Here is a 17593-nt window from a genome sequence, read left to right as displayed (position 1 = left end):
GTAAATGAGACCCAAAACCTTTCATTTCCACTTCTGAGACTTCTAGTCCTCAGACTTTTTCTGAAGGCTGATGCAGCACCAAATCTCTGGTGTGCCAATTAAGAATAAATGGCTACAGAGGACAGGTTGCGAGATAGGACCCCAACAACACCCTGCTTATCAATCTCAGGGTTTGGGAATGTCGGCATCATTCCAATTCAGTCTTTTCTATGGCATTTTCTTTCTTTTTTTCGGGACTATCATGGCACCTCTTTTTAAATAATGTTAAGGGTGTTGCTGCAAACTGCAGAGATATTACTATGTAGAATGAGCATTTGGCCAAGCCATAAGATATACAATTCAGGACAATGTGATTTCCATCTGTTCTTAGAGGCACCCCCAAGCCCCAACCAATGGCCACAGGTACTTGCTCCCCGCTCCAACCTCCCCTCCCAGCTGGGGTGTATGGCCATATCTGCAACACACACATGCTGCATCCAGTGACCACGCAGGGCAGGAATAAGCTGCAGTTGCTTCCTGGGTACCAAGGCAATTTCAGGGGCCAAGGCCCTCATGCAGCCTGTTGGCCAGCGTTTTCCACTCTCCGACCCGTCCTGCCATGAACCTGTGGAGCCTTTCCTCCTCTGGCCGAGCCAAGGGGGTGCAAAGATTAAGAGTTTCTCTCCCTGGTGGAGAAACACATTTGCACAGAGCTAAAGGTTTTTCAACCAGGCATTGTCCCCACCCTGCACTTAAACTGCTTGTTTTTCTTTTTCCCACAGTGCCAGGAGTTAACCCAGCCCTGTGAATACAGGCCGCTTTTCTATGCAAGAGGTTTTTTTTTTTTTTTTTTCTTTTGAAAGACATTTTACTAGCCCAGGACCCCAATTCACAGGACTTCCTTTCCTCTCCCTTGTTTGAGGGGGACCCAGCTCCACAGCTTTACCTTAGTATGACTGATTCCTGCCAATTAGGCCCCCTTCCATTTCATAGATAGAAGTCATGCTAGTATCCATGACATAGACAAGGTCAAGGGAACTCAAAGGTTACCAACAGCAGGAATGAGTCTGCATGTAGGTAAATGTGGATAATTCCCACCCAGTAGGCCTCCCTGTTAACATGGGTGAAAAGCTGCATTGGCATTCATGGGTGGCACCCTGCCGAGGTTGCCAGGACTTGGGGATATAAGGACAGAAGAAAGAATGGGACACCATTATTTCTCTCCCTCACGTAACCCAGGTATTTGCTAGGAAGAGAAAGGAACTAGTGACGCCTTGTTGCCCTCTTTCTAGATAGGTAGCCGTTCATCTTCAGTCTGTACTTCTCTCAAATGCCTCCTGAATCACCAGGATTCCTTTGGGGGAAGAAAAGCCTTCTTTTTCCTCGAACTCTGTCCTCTGTCAGTGGATGGGTAATTGTGTCCTGTACCACAGGACACTTCCCTTAGATGCATTTTCAAACTGGGAAAAGTTAATTTCCCCAAACCTTAAACTGCTTAGCTTAAATGAGCTCAGGGGAAGGGAACCCAGAAGCCTGACATGCTCTGAAAAAGGTAAAAGTTCTTACCAGTCAGACTTCTGGTCTCCCTCTCCCTGTGCAAACCAGTTGAATGAATGATAAAATTATTGCTTATATCCTCTGTAAAGTTTTGATTAATGGAAAAAAGGATTTATGTCTTGTCTTAAGCTGTAGCCAGTCTGGTGTGCTTTGTGTAGTGTGTCTTTCTGTATGGTTCTGCAATACATTCTGGGGTACTTTAGGCTAGAACGTGGGCCTAGGATCCCATAAGCCTGCTGTTAAAGCCAGCCCGGCAAATTGGTCAGTAACAAACTTTGCTACAGGGCTCCGTCTTGTTTTATGTCCTTGGGAGCTTGACCCTGTAACCACGTGGCAGTACTCTCTTTTGGTCTCTGCCATATTAATGGCCACCTGGTATCAATCCTGGCTTAGGGAATGACTACTTTCTGGTTAATACCTTTATGACTTTTACCATTTGCTGATTCTCTTGCCCTCCATGAACAACTTCTAGCTTCCTTTCTTAAATCTTCCTTTCCCTGAGCTACCTATAAACATTTGAGATTTTGTAAAAACTGTTTTCCACCTCTGAAAATACCTTGAACACTCGTGGTTAAGTCATAACCTTAGTTGAGGCTTATTGGTTTCTCCTGTGAGATTACTTTTGGCAAAGCTCAAAAGCCAGAAATATTGGCCGCTTTACATGTCTAAAGACAGGTAATAAGGAATTTAAAAGGATTTTCTTAAAGTGCACTCAGTTTAATTAAAAATAGATCTCCAAGCTACTATAGGTATATCTAAAAGGACTGTATGTTTTTCTCTTCTTGGATCTTGTTTTTTTTTTTTTTTGGAAAAGGTTTTTTTCTCAGTCAACTGAATTACTTTTCTCCATTTTGTCTTGCCACTTTTAATGCACACGTCAGAGGCCCTAAGATAACTTCTGATGGCCTGGGAAGCCTGGGGAAAAACAGAGAGGGTGCTCTGGACTCCATTTTGGGGAAAAAAAAAATATTTGTTTTCCTCATGGAACCCCAGGAATTAAAAGCAAATAGATCCCTCTCAAAATTTGTTTTTGTCTTCCAGGTATGCCTGTTTTTATGGCCCTAGAAACCGCATGTTTTCCTAGCCCTGCTTCTTGGAGAGCTATACCCCGAGGCCAATAATCCAATTAGGAGATAGGCAAATGAAAAATCTTACAACAATTGGATCTTCTTCTGTCTGTGTAATCATATATGTGTTAGATGTGTGATGGTTATATAAAAATAGAGCTCTAATTAATTGACTTAAAGAAAAATAAGCACTTATATAAAATATTTTTTGAAGGAAAAACAAAAGCTATAATGCCTTTTAGTTCATGTGACTTTAATCTTTGAGAAATAAAAGTCTTAAAGATTATCGGTAAAATACAAATGTCTTCAAAATGTAAATATGTGGTCTAAAATATGCAGGTCAGATACTAGGTTTGCTAAATGTGTTAAGGTTATAAGCTGCTTCTTTGGCCTTTGAAAACTGCTCAACTGCTTTACAATTTTTTAAGGCCTAGGGACATACAGAATTAACCACATCCCTAACTATGCCAGAGTCAGACCTTATCTGTGCCTGGTACATAATTAAAATAACTTACCAGGTTTTACACTAAAATTAAAAATTGCTCAGAGTTGCCATCATAACGTGTAGTTGAGACTACTGAAAATAGATTTATATGCAAGCTGTGTAAGGAAAGTAAAATGTGTTTTTAGTAAAAGATTATAAGTAGGCATGAGAATGTAAATTTTTGCTTAGGCTTACAGAATAGTTTTGAAATAGAAAAGATAAAGCTCAAAGTTTAAACAAATGGTGGAAGATTTGTAAAAATTAATCTTGCAAAAGAAATTCTGTGTGTGAACATATTAACTAACTTCAAAAAGGTATTATATCGTTTTTCCATAAATTGAGCATTGAAATAAAAGCACAACAAGGTTTTCTTAAGGTATTGATCTGTTCTTTAACAAAGATTTGTAAAGGGTTATAAAAGGTTTACAAGAATCTCACCTGATGGTCACACTGGTTAAGATGAGATAAAATTATGTTTAAGGTTTCATTTAAAAATTGGGGTTGATATTAATAGTAGACTAATGCAAGTGTAAAATTTGGCTTTCTCTCTCTTGAACAAGATTTTTCATGTAATAGTGAAGGACAATGAAATGTTTTTGGCCTTTCCTAAAATTTTTGAGTCATCATTTTAGCTAAATAAATAACTTAGGGTAATCTGGAATTTTATTTCATAATATCAAGTGGTTTAAACCTTTACCCTGTTTGTTAGGCTTCACAAAATCAAACTTCAGTTTCAAAGTTGTCTTTCCTGACCCCTAACTTTTAGATGCTAGAGAGGGCCCCTGGAGCATCCAAAAGAGAGGTAAACAGGATTAGTTGACATTTTTAGTTATTTCCAAAGTGATGTTTAATCTTCTTTAGGTTATATTTTAGTGAACAATAAGTGTATTTGTTCCAAAATTGTGTGGGATATCTAAAATTCTAATGTCTGAGTGTATGCTATCAATCATAATAAAGGCTATTATGTTAACCTATCATAAACTACAGAAATACCCAAATTTCTTTGTCAATCATATTTTTGACTGTAACTATCCTAGATATTTTGTCATTCACAGGCAATCGTCTTGCTTGATCCTTTCTAAAAAATGGTTAAGATGAGATAGAATTATGTTTAAGGTTTCATTTAAAAATTGGGGTTGATATTAATATTAAAGCCAATTTAAAAGCCTATGTGAAATATAACAATTCTTGCTGTACTTTATGCAGATAATCAAGTCAGGTATAAGACTTAAGTTTATTTTACAAAGAACTCAATCCTATCATGATTTATTTTGACAAAAATGAGGACTGGAGAGAGAAAAATTATGTTTCAAAACTTATCATACACTTGTGATTCAATTCTAATCTCATCAGTTGTTTTCAAGTTTTTGCCAACATTTTAGACTAATTCTGTTTATTCCTGATGAACCAACTAGTGATATCCAGTTTTAGCTCAGAAGAAACAAAAGGGATGGGTAATGTAAAAATATGGATCAATATTTTAATTCTTGGCAATTTAATTCTGGGCAATTATTCTGCAAATCCTACCCAGGGATAGTAATAAATAGGGTGCCCATAACCTGGAGGTTTTTTTGTTTGGGAAAATAAGACCAAGGGAGTCAACCAAAGTCAAGTCCCATGCACCCAGATCTTAGCAGGGTTAACTATAGCCACCAGTTATCTGGGCATGTCTGCAATCTTGGGATTGGGGAGCTGTCCTTACCCTCTTGTTTCATTTTGATATACGTCTTCTGATAACCCAAACTGCTTCTTCTCGCTAAAAGGCCATTAAACCTCAAATGGCGATGCAAATGAAACCATGCATGGATGTGTCATTCTTCCACGGACCCTTAAACAGACCTCAGGAGGAGCCCTAACTGCCACTTTCCCAAAACAGAACTCCCTGTCAGCAGGAAGCAGTTTAGAATGGTGATTGTCTGTTTTCCCCAACAGCCGTTGGGGGTCTCCACTCCTGAAGAAGGGAATGAAAGGAGTTAGCTTTCTTTAGGCAGACAGTAAGGGAAGTGTCCCCAGAGAACCTCTGACCAGCCCCACAAGTGCTTACACCAGATGTTTTGTGCAGATAAGAGAACTTACACAGGGCGCTTGCTTAAGCATGCCTGCAGTGGACTAAGGGCCTGCATGCACACTGCGGGGATGGGGGAAGTCACCTGGAATTCACGCCTTATAGAAATATGGAACGCAGCCCTGTCAGCTTAGATATATAGAAGCCTTTGAATTCAACTAAAAAGGGGGGAAACCGGGAACCCGCTTTCAGAACCCCTCTCTCTTTGCTGAGAGCTTTCCTTTTGCTTAAAAAATTCTACTCCACTCATTCTTTGAGTATGTGTGTGCCTACTTCTTCCTGGTCATGAGACAAGAACCCAGACCTAGCTGAGCTAAGAAGCAAGAAATCCTGCATCAGTATTGTGAATTTCGTTTTTAGTAATTTCAAGAGTGAAGAATCAATGAGTCTTTATACAAATAATTGTTGAAAATTTGCCTTTTTGGGGCCGGGCGCGTTGGCTCAAGCCTGTAATCCCAGCACTTTGGGAGGCCAAGACGGGTGGATCACGAGGTCAGGAGATCGAGACCATTCTGGCTAACACGGTGAAACCCTGTCTCTACTAAAAAAAAAAAAAAAAACAAACAAACAAACAAACAAAAAAAAAAGTAACTGGGCAAGGTGGCGGGCGCCTGTAGTCCCAGCTACTCGGGAGGCTGAGGCAGGAGAATGGTGTAAACCTGGGAGGCGGAGCTTGCAGTGAGCTGAGATGCGGCCACTGCACTCCAGCCTGGGTGACAGAGCGAGACTCCGACTCAAAAAAAAAAAAAAAAAAAATTACCATTTTAAGTATAATTTTAAAACCATGACATTATTATTGAAAAGTACTGCTATACATAAAATCACTTTTAGTTTGTTGTTGTATCTGAAAGACTTTTCAAATCCTATCATTGAAGAAATTTAGGACTAAATTTATCCAATTTGAAGGAAATTACAGAACATGTTAAGATATTTTGTACTAATATCTACGGCCATACCACCCTGAATACATGTGATCTGATCTGATCTCAGAAAAGCAACAAGGTTGGTCCTGGTTAGTACTTGGATGGGAGAAACTTTGTACTCTTAAGCCTGAGATGATAAATATTTTTAAACATTAGCTAATAAGATAAAGTCAATGTTATTTCTTCATTAAAATTTCTTCATTACAAATCAGCCTGCATTCCTAAAGAAGTACTAAATCATAAATACTTGTTTTGGATTTATGTCAAAAAATAAGTATAAATTGAGAGACACTGAGTCACAATGAAGAGATAATGAACCTGTTCATAATGAACAAAGTTCAACATAAGTAAAAGGCCATAATCTTTCAGCTCTTCTTTCAGTCAGTAACATCAGGGTGGTTTTGCTTTTTCTGTAACTGTGCAGCATACGACCAACAAAAACCCCCATCCCACTATTCTAATCTGAAACCAGCATAAAGTAGATGGTATATAAATTTAAACAAGAGACTGTGCTGGAAATGAACCTCCATGGCAATGATAGCTTTGTAGGCTTTTTGAAGAGTTAACTAACCATTCAGATTAGGACATTTGGTGTCACAGTCAAATGTTACAAGCATGTCCAACTGCCACTGTAACTCCTGAGGAGATTTAGGGGACAAATGGGGAAACAGAACAGAATCATAAAGAGGATATATTTTAGAGAATGAGAACTTCACTTTTGGAATCAGATTACCTCAGTTTGAAGACTCCGTCCATCATTTACTATGTGACCTAAGCAAGTTGCTTCCTCTCTCTAAGCTTAATTTCTCCTCTATGAAATGCAGATGATAATAATAGCACGATCTCACAGTGCTGTCATATAGATTAAAATTGATAATCCACTAAACCATTTACAACTGAGCCTGGCACATATTAAATGCTCAATCAATGTCAGAAATCATTAAAGTTACCATAATTCTATTTTCATGCCAATAATACACTTACATGAATCCCGCATATTGGGAATCTATTATGGCTCTACAGTTCTACATAGACTTAAAGATTATATGGCCTTTTTAATATTCAGAAATTTCTTTCTTGTGACCTAAGTTATTTTGTGATTAAATCTGAACTAATTTTCTTGAGTACTTTCCTTGGTAAAGCTACAGGAAAATTATACTTGTGGACTAATAGTAAATTTTTTCTCATCTTCTGTTCTGCAGGTCAATACCTTCTGGCTCATTAAGGTCCCTTCATACATCTTATTTACTGATTATCTCAAAATAGGTTTCCACTGAATTCACCAGACATTCCTCTTAAGTAATAAAGGGCAACTTATAGAACTATTTGGTCATAGTTCGACCAATACTAAGTTTAAAAGAAACGTAAACTATCGTTACTTTCATAATATGGCCTTGTAGCATTATTAAATTAGCATGTTTAAATGCTATATACTGTTATGTAGTGTTTCTCCAAGTAATTTATAATGTCTTGAGTGTCTACACTAGGTTTTATTACCCACTGCCCAATGTGGACTCTGTGTGTGTGTGGGGAGGGTGAGGGTGTGCACCTGTGTGTGGTTAATGCTGTTAATTTGAATTCTATTTTCATCTCTGCAATGGGCCACTGCTGTTTGATTCTCCTGCTTTACAGGCTTGCTTCTCCCACTGCATTTTTCTGGTGTGACTGTCAGTCAAGGGGCTATACTTTTTCCTTCACAAGGATGAACACAGGGTCCAAGATGGTCAATAAGAGTCTTCTTTCTCTGGGAATAATATGGACACTGGAAGAAAGAAGGTCCTTCTCCCCAAATTACTAACTGTGAGCATCAGGTGAGACAGGAGAGTCTGAGGAACTTTCTGCTATTAGGTGGGGAGTGCAGTCAACACAGAAGCAAGGGAGAGAATGTCACCAGTTACACAAAAATGTATATAGCCGACCCCAAAGCAGATCTTTCTCTGTACCTTTCAGTAATATGGACCAATAAACTACCCTTCTTCCTTTCATTTTTTGCTTAAAGTGGTTTCAGTTGGATTTCTGTTACTTGCATTCTGGCACAGTGTTGACTGATACAGTGGCCAGTAAGGATTTGAAATCCATGGTACCATCTTCTTAAACTATTCGGCTACACTTATATTTATCCAGGGAGAATGGTCTAATACAAAACTCGTCAAAGCTGAACATGGCAACAAAATAATACATTTCATCCTAAAAACTGGTACAATATTTGAATTCAACTAGCCTCAGGAATAACAAAATCATAGAAGAATGTAAAAATGTGGTTCACTTTTATTTAAAAGGGGGCAAATATAGCCAATAATTTGATCTTCAATTGAGAAGTGCAATTGCTTGGTAAAAGGAGACCTTACCTTTGTTCTCCACCCAACTTTTCTTACAATTCATTGTTTACTCTCCACCACTCCATTGGAATTTGGTAGTAATGGCCAGCCAAGGGCTTGCCTCCCTGAGATGTACACTACTGAACATAAACCTTTACTGGCTGGACTGTAGTGAAGGAAAAAAAAAACACATATCTTCTGAGAATTATTTTCTCTTTTCTCCAAATACATAAAGAAGGTCAGATGAAATATGGCATAATGAAATATGACATGATGCATTCCAGAATATCAATAAGGCCAAAAGAGGTCTATGGATCCAAAATAACAGCAAGAACTGGAGCCTTGCCTAACAAAAGATTTCAGAAGGAAGGCATTTTCTTTGGAGATTTTTGACTGCAGACTTACTCTTGCTTAGTTCCACCCAATACCCTCAGTGGTTCATTTTTGAATCTTTTAAAATGCTACTATGTGTCATGTAATTATATCAGGCACTGGTCATACAAACACCTCATGCTGCATTCATTCTTTGGTACATAGAGATTCCCACATGTGTTTCACTCCAGATTTTTATTCCTTATTTTGGAAACTTCTCACCTTCAAAACACACTTAGGAGTTTATATTCCCCAAACATTATCCCAAACTCCCAACGTAGGTAAGGTTTCCTCTCTCAACACCATCTGCACACACTATGTTTACCCATAGAAAAATACTTTACATTGTACTGTAATGCCAATGAACTGTACTTGTCTGCCTCCTTCAAGACTCAAAGGCAGAGGTTTGCCTTTTAACTCTGAATTCCCAGCACCTAGCACTGTGTGTGTTTATACATTATATATGAATACACATTATACATTATATATAATATATAGACATACATTATATGTTATATATAATACATATCAATTAATGCTTTTGAATGAATAAACAAATACATGAATGACCAACGAGTGAATGAATGAATGACCACATAGTCCCTACGGTGAAGAAGGTGACTCTAGCTGAGGAGGCAAATAACTAATTGCCTAATTCTAATTTAACGTGTAATAGAGATAAGATCCAAGTGGTGAGACAGAACAACAGGAGCAACGATTATTCTTTTCATCTATGCCTTTTTCTCTTGATGACTGCTCTATTGTTTGTGCACTGTTGAGTGTTTAAAATTTATTGTTGAATAATCTATAAGCAAAATCTTGACTTCTTATGAAGAAGGAAATACCATACCAATCTATTATGTGAATAAAATAAGAAAGAACATTTGATTAGGAAAATACTATTGGCTGCCTAGAGCAAACATGTTGAAAATTTCCTGACAAACAGAATCTCCATGCAGGCCTAAAAGAAAACAAAAAGACAAGTAAAGTCTTTTGGTTATTACCAAGTTGTTTTTGGTGAGGAGAGGACAACTGATGCTAAAAGTAGTGAATATGGAAATTTCAAAGATAGCTTCAATTAGGAAAGTTCACAAACACAAAATGAAGTATGTAATCCTATAAATGAGTTATTGAGGAGCGCTGCTTTCAAGTGCTTAAATAAAATTTCCAGAGGCTATGCCTGCAGGAGGAATTTCTTGATATTTGATCTCTACATTGTTTGGTTTGACACGTGGACAATTGGAAGGTTTGTCACTAAGAGCTAAAGGGGTCCCCTACAAAGAAGATAAAGCATTCCTACTGATGCCCTTTTCCCCCAGTTTCTTTCTGGTCTCAGCCTTTATTCAATCTCTTATTTCTAGCAAGGACCATAGCAACTTAAGTGTTTTACTTGACTCCAGAATTTCCTTCCATTCATTGTAGTGTTTACACTGTAAAAAAAAGAGAACTTTTATAAAATATGATCAAATTTTGATCTTTCAGCAGTTTGAATAAACCTTTTGCCTGTATCATACCTCTCCAACTGGGGTACTTTGGAGAGTGGGACGGGGGCACTCCACAATTTGTGGGAAGCATAAGAAGCTTTAGGAAAACTCTGAGGCCTTTCTGTGGGTTTCAGATTCACTCAGTGGTAAGTAGTCAACTCAGTCCATTTGGGCTGCTAAAATAAAATACTCATCAACTGGGTAGCTTACAAACAAGAGAAATGTATTGTCCACATTTACGGAGGCTGTGAAGTCCAAGATCAAGTTGCCAGCCCATTTAGTTCCTGGTGAGGGCCTGCTTCCTTTTTCATAAATAATCTCCATCTTTTCGTTGTAACCTCACAGTGCAGAAGGGGGCCAAAGAGCTCTCTGGGGCCTCTTTTATAAGGACACTAATCCCATTAATGAGAGCTCCACACTCATGACCTATTCTCATAGGTCCCACCTCCAAATGCCATCATGCTGGTGATTATGTTTCAACATAGAAATTTTGGTGGGGACACAAACATTGGGTCTATAGCAATATTTTCAAACATTTTAAAATGTTAAAACAAATATTGTTACATTACAAAGCTAAATGTGAAAGTCACAGGGCTTTTAAAGATAAAGTGTGAGACCAAAAAAATGCAAAGCTTCTGATGGAAACTGTTGCATTTTACTCAGACCCCCATGGCACTTAGGTGAAAAGGTAGAAAAGTATTATTTTGAAGGTAAATTGTCCAGACTAGCCTCTCACTAGCTCAGAAAACCACTTGTTCTAAAAAGTCATATGGACATTAATGCCTTCATAACTTTGTTCTTGTGTTTTTTTTTCTACCTGGAATTCTTATCCCTTCCCTTGGCTAACTCTTCCATTCATTTACACACTCGTTTATTCAGCAAACATTTGATGAATTCCATTCTGCCAGATGTTCTACTAGGCCCTCGTGATGTAGGGATAAAGAGGTCCTGCAGAGATGGTGAGGAGAGTTGGGGGATCATAGAAGAATATTAATAAACATAATAATGGCCTGACATTGCTTGTTATGTACTTAGTACTAGGATGGACACTTTCCACATTTCTATTTAATTCTTACATCAACTCTGAGAAGTAAGTTTTCCCAGTCCTGAAATTTGCCTTAATGACACACAATAAATGCCACTTGAATTCATGGCCTACAATAAATGGCTGAAATAAAACACAATCCAGTTGGACTCTGATTTATGCTCTTAAAATTTACTGACTACACAGTTTGATGTGATCTTCTAGATCTGGCTTAAGTGTTTAATCCTATCTCTTTTTCTTTCCTGCAAATTCTTCCCTTACAGTACAATAACTTTCTCCCTAATATTCTTTATTACCCTGCATTTCATTATTGATATTTGTATATATGTTTCCTGTGCCACTATCTGAGAAAGCCCCCAGAGCAGGTGCTTCTCAGATCTCTGTGTGTGTCACGTACTCCTGGCACAGTGGATCTGCTGAACATGGCAGCATAGGATGGCCTCTGCGGTGGACCAAGCACATGAAAGACTTGCTGAGATCACACATGGCTGCGCACAGGCCTTAAGATGTGTTTTGTTCAGCCTAAAAAAAGAGTTCAAAGCATTTTTTAGTTTGTCAACTTTAAGAAATAAAGACGTTATCTTAAATTCTGCATTTCCAGCTTCCCTTTTAAAATGGAAAGATTTGCAAGCATTCATTAATTGGTCAAGCATTTCTGCCTAACCGCAGTTAGCCAGAGCTGCATATCAGCTGTCTGCTTTAGAGGGGGCCTGCACTCCACAGTTCGCCACAGTCCCCACTGCCATGCTGTGCTTCTTTGAATTTTATTTCCTTATGCACTTGCAGGACCCTGACCCTAATATTTCCAACTTTTCTTCTGTATCCTCTTAAGTCTCTTGATTCCTATATATTCATATAATGGTAGGAATCTATAAATAATAAAACTTTTAAAGTAAAAACAATTGAAAGGAAAATACAAAGCTATCAAAATGATGTCACTACAATGTGCATAACAGTAAACTGTTCATTTACCCATTTTACTAAATATAAGTTAAGAAAAGTGAAATGCTTAGAACAGAAAGCCTCATTACTACATAAATATTAAAATATATAGGAAAGATGCTCTCAAGAATGGCAAGTGTAATTTCACCTCTTAAATAAATATAGACTGCACAGGTCTATTTATAACTTGCTCATGGTGTTTTCATAGCTATTTCAGCTCACACATAAGAGGTTATCTGGAAACAGTACTATAGTGTGGTTTGTAGTGATTACAATTACAGAAAAACTTCATCAATTCAAAAACTTCAATGCTTGGGATAGAGAATGGGGGCAAGCTTGGCTTTATATTATAGAGAGTTTATGCAAAGATTTGCTAAGCAAATATACTGAGTAAATTGTTCGTAAAAGAACCGCTTGCTTGACAAATTTTAGAGTCATGAATTCCCAACAATGTAAGTGCATTGTAAGCAAAAGCTAGGTACTGCTTAGTTGTTATGTTGATATAATAAGTAGAAATCATTTCTATCTACTCTCTGAAGCAGTATGCCTGCTAGCTTTTTACCCTAGTTCAAGTTGCAGTATTTATTTGAAAACAATAAGATATTGTTCCAATAAAATGTGTTGTTTCACTGACTTTTCATCATCTCAGACAGCTCTTTTCCCCAAGTTAACTGAACTATATCCGACTCTATTTAGTAAAGTGCAAAAAGGATACCATAGTTCAGAGCAAACCCTAATTAGTCCCCTAAAGCTTCAATAGAAACATCTGTTATCTTAAAAAACCACGTTTTAATAATGTGAGAGTTGGCAGCCAAACGATAACTGTCCAAACATGATGACTAGCAGGTTAACCACCTCTACGAAAGTAGGAGCTACCGTGCCGTGTTAGCCCACTTTTGCTTAGTCTTGTAATATATAAAATCCTAATATACAGCTTTATGAATCTGTTATATTAGAGAGTTGCCCAACATCTTAAGATAAATAGGAGTACAGATAAACGTCTTACCTCTACTGCTAGTCATTTATAAGGAAAAGAATATATTTTAAGGTGAAGAAACAAACCTCTAAAACAGTTGAAATTGATAAGAACATTGTGTCCTACCTGGGTCACTTTCTCTGTCACATTGTGTGTTCGATCTTTAACCTTGGGTGCAATAATGGTTTTGTCTGAAGAAGGAGGAGATGAATTCTTTTTCTCAGTTTTGACCTCTGAAAAATTCAGAGTGAGTTGTGGAATCTTGTTAATGGTGCTGTATTTGTTGAGGTTTGAATCTGATGTGGATCCCAGGAGGCTTGACTTGATATGATTAAAAGGCCCTAAAAAATAAAAAAGGAAAGTATTTGAAAGAGTAATATAAGAAGATATAGAAGAGACAGTTCTGAATACCCTGCTAATGACTCTTGACCAATATGATCCTGATTTGACTATGACTAAATGCAGCTAGCTTATACCTGGACACAGGGATTGGGGCACCTTGGGCCACATGGAATGGTATGTGAGTATCTGAGAATAAGACTGCGTTCTAGGTGTGCACCCAGAGAGCAAATGGCAGATTTAGCTCTTAATGAATTTCTTTAATTAAAAGCCACAATAAAAGAAAAAACTACACTCTCTGTTATTGGTCAAATTCTACCTTTAAAGTTTCTTATACATTTCATTTTGTAATTTGAGGATTATTTAAGAAGGACTTACCTATGGTTAAAGTCATATTGGCCGTGAAATTTCCAAATGAATTGTTTGCCCTGCTCTAATTTGTGTTACTCCCCTCTGTGTCACTGAGGAGTGACAAGCCATCTAGGCTCTTCATATGTTTCCAATACCTATATGAGATGCTCCATAGAACTTCTGAAATAGTTAAACCCAGATGAAGGAATTACAGATAAAGCTTCAGAGGGTGAAGGGCCATTTTTGTGTGACAGTGTGTACTCTAATGAAAACTCCAGGATCATATGTGGGATTTTTAGATCCCTTTTTTTCTTTCACTTATGTTTAAGTCTTGACCACTTTCTGAGAAAAAAAAAAAGGATGCTATAAAAACCACACAAGCAGAATGCTCTGGCAAACATAACTTACAATAGAAGTGCCACAGCTAGGTAATAGGGCATGTCTGGGGTTGATAGTACCTAGTCACTTCTCGAAATCTTTCCTACAAAGATAACTTGGCACGGTGGCAAGACTCCTGGTTTCCTTGTTGAGGGAGTAGATTGACCAGCTATATCTTCCTTCGGGATGAATCTGTTGTCTGTTGCTTATAGAGAATCAGGAAATTCTCTGAGAAGTATCTTGTGTAATGAGCAATATTACACACACTGTTATTTAGCTCTTAAAAATTAACAACAGGGAGAATTTTATAAAAATCGTGAGCTCCCTATTTTTGTGCTCCGGGAAGTGGTTAAAACATACAAATTGCATCAATAAACTTGTTAGGCACCATAGTTGCCTTCTGTTATTTCTTTATCTGTTCAAAATGAAGTGAACCCATTTTTGGGATCAAAATGTACTTTAAGCATCAAGCAAGGTATAAACACTTTAGAATTAGACTTAAAGATTTTGCATTTGGGACAACAATCAATCAACTCGGGTCAGATATAATACTAAGAAATCAATGCTCATCATTTTGTTCATAGTCACTATGGGGGAAAATCACACATATTTGTTCATAAAAGTTTACACTTGTTTATTATAAAAGTGTGAAGTATTCTTAATAAATTTTCATGTATTTAACAAATACTCTTTCCTGAGTTGCATTTCTGTTGACTCCCTGATTCTTATCCATGACAATGACCAAGTCCATCTAGAAGAAAAATGTCATGAGCTCTCCAGGAATTTATTGCCTCATATGTTCTCATCTGCATATAGAACCTAACTCTCTTTTCTATTTATACAAAGATAGAAATAAGAGTAAATAGTGGCAACAAATTCATCTAGCCTTCAGATAGTTCTCTGACAGAAACTCCATTCTTCAGGTCTTTTTGGAAGTCTCCAGCCCACATCACTAATTTATTTTATTGTAATGCATACTAGGATAGTGTTTTCCTTTCTGTAGCATTCTGTAGTTGAGTTCTAGGTTTTATATCTAAAATTTACAATTTGTAAATTATGCCAGGATTTCAGGTTTCTTAGATACTGTCTTTTCCCCAACTCTAATGTCACATTTTCACTCCTTAGTTTATTTAACTATCAAGGATACTATTAAGAGATTATAGATAACAGAGCTCAAATATATAGTTAAATTGTGTTCAAAACCCTTAAGCTCATCTTTCCACTCTCTTTCTGTGTCATCCTTCTCTATGCTGCATTTCTGTAGCAAACTGTCCACAGAGTTGTTTAAAATTTGGCTAAATTCACGGATCATCGATGTCATCACAGATTCTACAATGTTAATAGAGAGAAAGACACTGTTGATCTACTTTAATTGCCCTTGTGACCAGTTCCAATAAACTCCACTGAACTGGCTACACTTATATAAGCAGGTGATTTCAACTATGGTAGTATTTCACTCTAGGGGAGATTTGTGGCAGCATTTTTTGTTGTCACAATTATGAAAGAATTTCAATGTCACAATTCTCCTTGCCTTAAAGAATTACCTTACCTGCCTCAAGGGCATTCATGCAGGTGCAAAGCCTGTTTATTCATAAATTGAGCCTTAAAACTAACTGTTTCACATATAAACACCACAATGTGCTTTTTACATGATTTTCATATAAATTGAAATTTCCAGAGCTACAATTTCCATGTAGAGGTAAGAATATATATTGTTTTATTCAGAACTTTGTCAGAAATCGCTCACCTTTTTGGAAAATTATGCCACTTAGAGCTACACTCCTTGTGGCACTTGAGTGGCCAATAGAAAATTTCGGAGTTTAGATTACAATCTGTGTTTGGATCTGTCATTTGCAAATATGTAAGATAAGAGACTTGAGTGTTCTTAATCATTGTTGCAACCAAATGTTGTTAAATTTTCAGAGAATTACCAAAATCACACTAATAAAAGTTCCTTCAAAAATATTTTATATAAATATCCTCCTATATATTTAAAATGATATGATACTATGAAAAGGAACCTATGTCTTAAAAGTGAAGCACTTGTAATTATTTATTTGTCTTTGGGTTGCCTGTTGGTTTTCAGTCTCATTCTCCAAACTCCCTGGAGATCTGCCACAACTTCTCTATAATGTCTCAATTGCCATTTCATTTTCCATTCCATCTTCGGTTTCTCCTTACATAACAAAGCATGTTTGCAGGGTCTTTTTTTATGTATTAGAGGATGAATATATGTCCTGACATCTAGTGGGATTTCTTTCTTCTGTGTAATTCACTACTATTGCATTATATCACGGAAAGTATCATTTTGACATTACCATTAAAAGCAAGAGCTAGCTCCTTTATGAGACTACCATACTTCCTTATTTTCCCTTCAGTTTGTATTGATATATCAATTATAATTAAATTTTAGTTACTTCCCATTTTAAAAATTCATGTATAAATAAGCCTGATATAATTCTTGACTCCAATGGTGGTTTTGATTATGCTGCCCATCCATACTCCTGCTGACCATTTTATCTGGTACCTGTATGGAATATTTTCTCATGTACTTAATGCTTTTAAAACCAAATTTTCTTCATATGTCTAATTATTGCATTATGTTTTCTAGTGCAGTTATATTTGAACACTAACATTTTGAAATAAATATTTTATTGCAAAGTGCTTTTCTTTTATTTCTCCTGTGTATTACAGTTAGGGAATCATGTTGATATTTTAGAAATAGGTTAAATTATCTCCGAGTTCAATTTCAGGATAGCAAAATGAGTATGATGAAGTATTTATTGAGACAAGGAGACATTGGATCTGATATGATTGAGAAACTGGTTGATAAAATGTCATACTCAAATTTAGCCTCAGAATTTGCAACTTCATTGCATTCACTATTTTAGCATCTCTTATTTGCAGGTGGAAAAACTCTCTAAACTCTTACTCTATTCCGAGTTTTTTTTTTTTTTTTTGGCTCTTAGTCTTAAAGAGTTAATCCACATTTTCTTTTAATCTATATTTTAATTAATTCAGTAAAACTTAAAATATTACTTAAAATAACTTGTGAAGGCTACTTAGTTAGATAAGGCATTTAAAATTTATTTCATGCTGTATAAAAAAGATAATTGTGCTTCTTTCTACTGATTTTAAAGCAGATGTTTAAATGCAGAAGACTTCTAGAGTCTTCAAGATGATCAGTGTTGACTTAGGTTCCTCTAAGCCCATCAAAGTGCAAATGAAAAAAATTTCAACGTTTTAACTAAGGTAGGTATTAACAATATCCTTATTTCACCAATTGTAAACCTAAGCGGACAGAATATGAGGC

The 17593-nt window shown here is 36.7% G+C and overlaps 1 protein-coding gene across 2 annotated transcripts in view; it reads right to left on the bottom strand.

The window, feature by feature from the left end:
- The window catches only part of KCNH7 (potassium channel, voltage gated eag related subfamily H, member 7), a 469753-nt gene that overhangs the window by 117964 nt on the left and 334196 nt on the right, over positions 1-17593 (bottom strand). For both annotated transcript variants that reach the window (XM_011947085.1, XM_011947086.1), the window contains one exon: positions 13339-13553. In XM_011947085.1, coding sequence (XP_011802475.1) covers positions 13339-13553 — 215 coding nt within the window. The remainder of the gene's footprint in view (positions 1-13338; positions 13554-17593) is intronic.

This window comes from Colobus angolensis, unplaced genomic scaffold, assembly GCF_000951035.1.
Source record: "Colobus angolensis palliatus isolate OR3802 unplaced genomic scaffold, Cang.pa_1.0 Scaffold259, whole genome shotgun sequence".
NCBI lineage: Eukaryota > Metazoa > Chordata > Mammalia > Primates > Cercopithecidae > Colobus > Colobus angolensis.
This window is presented reverse-complemented; position numbering and strand designations above follow the sequence as displayed.